The sequence below is a fragment of the Semicossyphus pulcher genome, unplaced genomic scaffold (genome assembly GCF_022749685.1).
Source record: "Semicossyphus pulcher isolate SPU_LCO1_2020_fin unplaced genomic scaffold, fSemPul1.0.p SCAF_6, whole genome shotgun sequence".
NCBI lineage: Eukaryota > Metazoa > Chordata > Actinopteri > Labriformes > Labridae > Semicossyphus > Semicossyphus pulcher.
In genome coordinates this window covers 26,419,928-26,426,059 of record NW_027211737.1, presented here as the reverse complement: position 1 = coordinate 26,426,059, position 6,132 = coordinate 26,419,928, and the positions used below count along the sequence as shown (strand labels likewise).

The following is a 6,132-nucleotide window of genomic DNA, read 5'->3' as shown; positions in this document are numbered from 1 at the left end:
TTTGTTTAAATGATAAAGTTTACTGGCTGAAGTAGAAATGTTTCTTTAGTTTCAGTTGGTTACAAAAATCAGGACACACTGATGTTTATTTCCACATTTAAAACTTGAACACAACAAATTGATTTTTAATGAATTTTATCTCCATATCTTTTTTCGTTATTCAGATTGAGGAGCTGCAGTTTGTCAGAGATCAGCTGTGCTTCTCTGGCCTCAGCTCTGAAGTCCAACCCCTCCCATCTGAGAGAGCTGGACCTGAGTTTCAACAAGCTGCAGGATTCAGGAGTGAAGCTGCTCTCTGATTTTCTGCAGAGTCCAAACTGCAGACTGGAGACTCTGAAGTCAGATAACTTTTTTTTCTTCTATTCTGAGTTTAATATGATGTGAAAATGATGGTGAAACTAAACTTTAGACATTAGGCTGATATTATCCTGATCCACACCTGACTTTCATTAGTTTTTCTTTCTCATGTTTTTCAGATGTTAAGAAACAAATCTAAATGAAAATGACTAAATAAATGTTATCAATGTCAGCCATCAGATAATGATAGATATATTCAGTATTTGTTTTATCAACATTGTGATGAAGCTGTAAGTCATGATGCTGATACTGACTGAATAGTTCTAATTGTAGATGCTTTGATTTCAGGACTTCTCTATTAGTAACAGAATTAATACAGATTTATTCTGTTCACATTTATCCACCATTTGTCCTGATATATTTGGCATCTCTGGAAGCTTCTGGATCATGAAGTGGATCTTAAATCAGTTTCTCAGAGTTTGTATGTGTTTGGCTGCTCAACATGAGTTTGTATAGTCTGATCCACTGGTGGAGCTGGCAGAGTTGAAGAGGTGAAGTCACTAAAACTTTATTGAAGTAGCAGCAGGTTGTAGTTAATATAAATAAGAGCTATTTCTGTTTTTGTATTTTCCAGTATTTAACCTGCATCCTGTTGGGTTCAGGTGTTTGGAGGATCCATTTTAACTTCTTCATTCTAAACCCTCTTCAGCTGTCAACAGATTCTTAGACATTAACTGATGTAATGATGTTACATAATTATTCTTTATTCAGATTGTGGAGCTGCAGTTTGTCAGAGATCAGCTGTGCTTCTCTGGCCTCAGCTCTGAAGTCCAACCCCTCCCATCTGAGAGAGCTGGACCTGAGTGACAACAAGCTGCAGGATTCAGGAGTGAAGCTGCTCTCTGATTTTCTGCAGAGTCCAAACTGCAGACTGGAGACTCTGAGGTCAGTTCACTGACTCTCTGTTACTATTGTAGACCTCATTAACTACTGAACCTAACTCATGTTTATAAAAAACTTACATCAATGACTGTATAGATTCTGTGTTGTTCATATTTTCATGTTTCTTTAAACTAAATTTATTCTGCAGTCACTAAAGACTTCAGTTTGTTAAAGAAACCAGAGAAAACGTCCTCTGTCAGTTTTTAGAGTAAATGAATGTTTATGATTTTCAGTAAATGGTCACAACTGTATCCAGAATAACCTCTTAACTAATGTTTGTTTAAATAATAAAGTTTACTGGCTGAAGTAGAAATGTTTCTTTAGTTTCAGTTGGTTACAAAAATGTTTATTTACACATTTAAAACTTGAACACATCAAATTGGATTTTAAATGAATTTTATCTCCATATCTTTTTTCTTTATTCAGATTGAGGAGCTGCAGTTTGTCAGTGATCAGCTGTGCTTCTCTGGCCTCAGCTCCGAAGTCCAACCCCTCCCATCTGAGAGAGCTGGACCTGAGAGGAAACAAGCTGCAGGATTCAGACGTGAAGCTGCTCTCTGGTCTTGTGAAGAGTTCAAACTGCAGACTGGAGACTCTGAGGTCAGTAGACATTTGGGGTCAGTCCATGGTGGTTTGGGCACCATAAAACTAAACAGTATCAAAGCAAAGTTTAAGTGTTTCTGGTAAACCTCCTCAACCCTCCCTCCCAGTGTCTGCATCCCTTAATGAAGCTGTCAGAGGAGAACGGTGATGGGCTTCAGGATTGAGCAGAAAGATAGTGAAAGATAATAAACAGACAGCCAATCAGATCAGCCAGCAGCTTGTTGTGATCATCTGTTTGAATGAATGTTGTAATATTGATGAGTACAGAAAATAAAGTTGGATTAGAGCTGACCGCATTACAAGATGTATGAAAACAGACTGTCAGATCTTACCTGTTTTTACTCCCATCTGAACACTAAAGAATTGATCAGATGTTCCACTCTAGTATCAGTCTGACTGAAGCCTGGAAATCAATCACTTTAATGATTTTATGGCCATGTTTCCTGAAAGATCCGTACAAACACATAAGCTGTTTTTATTTGTTTGTTTGTTTTGCTGACCTTGTTTGATTGATCAGTACACTGGGACATCACTGGTGGGTGTGGTTAAAAGTTCAAGAGAAGTAAAATAGTGAAAAAGACGTGAGAAAGTATTTAAGACACTGCTGCTCAGCCTGGTGAGAAGTTACTCTCAAACATCTGTTAGCTTTGTGCTAATATTCCCAATAGAAGATCAGAAAAGATAAATAAATAAGAAACTACTGCTTTCTAATGTAAAAGCTGTTAAGTCAAAAAAAGTCAAGTTAAAGTTTATTATAGCCCAATATCACAAAGTTTGCCTCAAAGGGCTGTACATATCATAAAAACAAGTCAAAGAGTGAGAAAATATATGTGAGAACAATGGTTATATATTTAGGGTAGAATAAGTGAGGTTATAGGCTGATGCAAAAAGATGTGTATAGTTTACTCTTAGAGGAGTCTACTGAGCTAGCCTCTTGAATTTTGGTCGGAAGGAATGCTTGGTATGAGAAGACCCTACCGCCTACTGATTTATTTATTTTTGGAATTTTCAGGAGGCCAGCATTTTCAGCTCGTAGAGCCCTAGCTGGTATAGAAGAAGTGACTAGGGGTGATCGTTAGAATGGTTCAGGTCCTTGTAATATTTTAGAAGTTAAAAGTAGAATCTTAAAGTCAGATCTTGTATGTACAGGGAGCCAATGAAATGATATAAGAACAGGGGTAACATCCTGGCAGCAATGTTTTGTACAAGTTGAAGTTTTCCGATAGTGGAATTAGGTAGGCCAGAGAAAAGTGAATTGCAATAGTCAAGCCTAGATGAGACAAATGCATGAACAAGTGTTTCAGCATCAGCCATTGAGAGGAAGTGGCGAATGTTGGCAATGTTTCGTAGGTGGAAATATGCATTCTTTGTAATATGGTTGATATGTTCTTCAAATGAACTTGGGATCAAATAAGACACCAAAATTTGTAACGCAGGAGCTTCGTGAAATTGTGGAACCAGCTCTGTTCATGGTGAGATTACAGAATGTGTTTCTTATGTGCTTTGGACTAAGAATTAGCATCTCAGTTTTGTCAGTATTTAAAAGAAGGAAGTTATTGTTTAATTTCCAGTATACAGTCCTTAGATTTCACCAGCTGATGACAGGCGTCAGGCTTAATGGAAATGTCTAGCTGAGTATCGTCAGCATACAAATGAGAACCTAGTTTGTATTCATTGATCAGTGAACTAAGGGGCAACATGTAAATGGAGAAGAGAATAGGACCAAGCACAGATCCCTGAGGTACGCCATATCTGACATTCTCGTGGTCTGATAAATGATTGTTATGTATAACAAAGTGAGATCTGTCGTAAGTATGACCTAAACCAAGAGAGCGCAGTGTCAATGATAGCTACGTAGCTTTCTAGGCTATGTATTATAATGTGGTGATTAACCGTATCGTCTAAGAGTGACAGTATTGAAGCTGAGTCAGAATCTGAAGCAAGAAGTAAGTCATTTACTCTGTTATTGTTTGCGCAGTTTCTGTGCTGTGACATTTTTTGAAGCCAGATTGATGATGATCTTATAGGATGTTGGTCTATGAGTTGCTGAGCCACTGCTTTTTCACGTTACAACAGTAAATGCATGACTGAACTGTTTCTGACATAATGATGCTTTCAGGGACTCTCCCTTTTCCTTCTTGCTGCAATTCTCCAGTGTGTTAAACATAAACATGCTAGGCTACAAAATCACTCCACTTCTGTCTTCATACTGGATGCTCTACATTACTGGCTGACAGCTGATAGTCTGAGTATAAACACCGTCTTTTCCTCTCATCAGGTGGAAGGAGTGATATCTGTCACTGGTTCTGTCGAGAGAGGATCAGCTGATGATCCAGGGCAGTTTAAGCAGCAGCTTGTGTGTGGAGACTCTGACTGGGCCGTGTTACTGAGAGGAAGAGTGGAGAGGAGAGCTTCATCCTTTTAGTTTTATTGTTTTATTACCACTAATTTCTAAATAACAGTAGAGGTTGATATATGTTGAACTATAACTCTCCGATGTTCTGGTTATATTCCCAGTTATTTAGATAAGTAGTCGACTCAAACTGAACAAAGTCTTGATTTAATCAAGGCTTTACTGAGTTTCTCGATTGACTACAAACAGATTATGATGTCTGGATGTTGCTGGCAAGTCAGCAACTCAATATTTTATATTTCATGATGAAAAATTAATCACAAGCTTTTAAATGTGTTAGTCATGATCAAAACAATTATTAATAGTCTTAATTTATGCTGACAAACAAATTTAAAAAGTATTAGATTTAGTTTGATCCTGCTAGTTTTCACATTATTATATATATTGTACATATTATATATTTTTATTTTTATTCTTATTGCCTATTTTCTTTATCTTATTCTATTTTCTTGTTTTTATTCTAGTTCTGTGTTAATTGTTCTGCACCAAAATCACCAAAACAAATTCCTTGTATGTGCAAATCTACTTGGCAATAAACCCAGATTCTGATTCAGTTGGTTCATAAGTCTCAAGCATATCCGAAATGTAATTGGCCACTTATACCCAAGCAGTGAGACTTTGAAATCAACTCTGAGTAACGGGTAGCCGTGTAAGGATGTTAAAACTGGAGTCATGTGCTCATATATCTAAGTGTTGATCGGGACTCTTGAAGCAGCATTTTGAATACGTTGAACAGCTTGTTTTGAAAGCCCTGTGAACAGACCGTCGCAGTAATCTAATCTGCTGGAAATAAAGGCATGTTTAAGTCTCTCAAGGTCTTGTTTTGTCATTATTCCTCTGACTCTAGTAATGTTTTTTAAATGTTAAAAAGCAGAAGAAGTTATGGATTTAATGTGGCTGTGGAAATTTAAATCAGAGTCTGGGATAACACCCAGGTTTCTCGCTTGACTCTTGGATATAAGAGAGAGGGACTGAAGGTGAGAGCTGACGCAGTGTCTTTCTGTCTGTGGCCCGGACAGTTATGTCGGTCTTATCTCTGTTAAGTTGGTGAGAGTATTTCCACATTTATTCAACAACTTTGGTTACAGGTTACATTCAGATAAAAATCAACCCAGTGTGCTAACACAAGCTTGTTTTATATTATTGCACTTGGCGTATACCCACACAGAATAATAAACTGTATCTGTGATGTTGTAAATGTGTGTTATTATAACTGACCAAAAGAATCAATCTATAATCTACATTTAAAGTGATTTACTTATATCAGGATATTTGTAAAGGAGTCGATATTTCATTTCCACCTGCAAACATGATGTAAGCTACAAAAAGCAAATTTAATTTCACATGTTCTCGCTCCCTGACATTAAAAACGAAAAAACATTTCACTCGCTGCGAACATAGACTGTAGAAGTAATGGACGTAGCCGAAATATGGCTGCTGCCATGCTGGTTTACTGGAGCCTGAAGAGACCAAATTTGGTGGACTGACTGTAGTTGTTTAGTTATCAGACTAAAGAAGTAGATGACTAAACCACTAGCTTGCACGGTGGGACAGCGGGAGGTAAACGACACATAACGGGAAACTTTAAACAGGTCTTATCATCCCTACGTCCACTGTAATCTTTTCAAAGAAAAGCCAACAACTTCTCACTCCTATTTACTGGCCGACGATTAAATTCATGTTTGATAAATACTGAACAGGCTAACAAACCAGGTATGGCAAGCACAGTATACCTGCTACTTAGTGCTAAAATATATCAATACAATATAGAATTTAAGTCACTGAAAAGCTGGAGCTCAGACTTCTTGCATGGCCAGGAAGTTCCATAAATCCCACAGAGAGAGACAGATTATTTGTCCAAACTTTGAATGAAAAAA

General features: G+C 37.3%; 1 protein-coding gene across 1 annotated transcript; it reads left to right on the top strand.

The window, feature by feature from the left end:
• Positions 1-754: 754 nt before the first annotated feature.
• On the top strand, positions 755-5,069 carry LOC138609957 (ribonuclease inhibitor-like). The gene is made up of 3 exons (XM_069682642.1): positions 755-1,242; positions 1,666-1,839; positions 4,121-5,069. The coding sequence occupies exons 1-3, from the start codon at positions 1,040-1,042 to the stop codon at positions 4,131-4,133; spliced, it is 390 nt and encodes a 129-aa protein (XP_069538743.1). The 5' UTR covers positions 755-1,039; the 3' UTR covers positions 4,134-5,069.
• Positions 5,070-6,132: the final 1,063 nt, after the last annotated feature.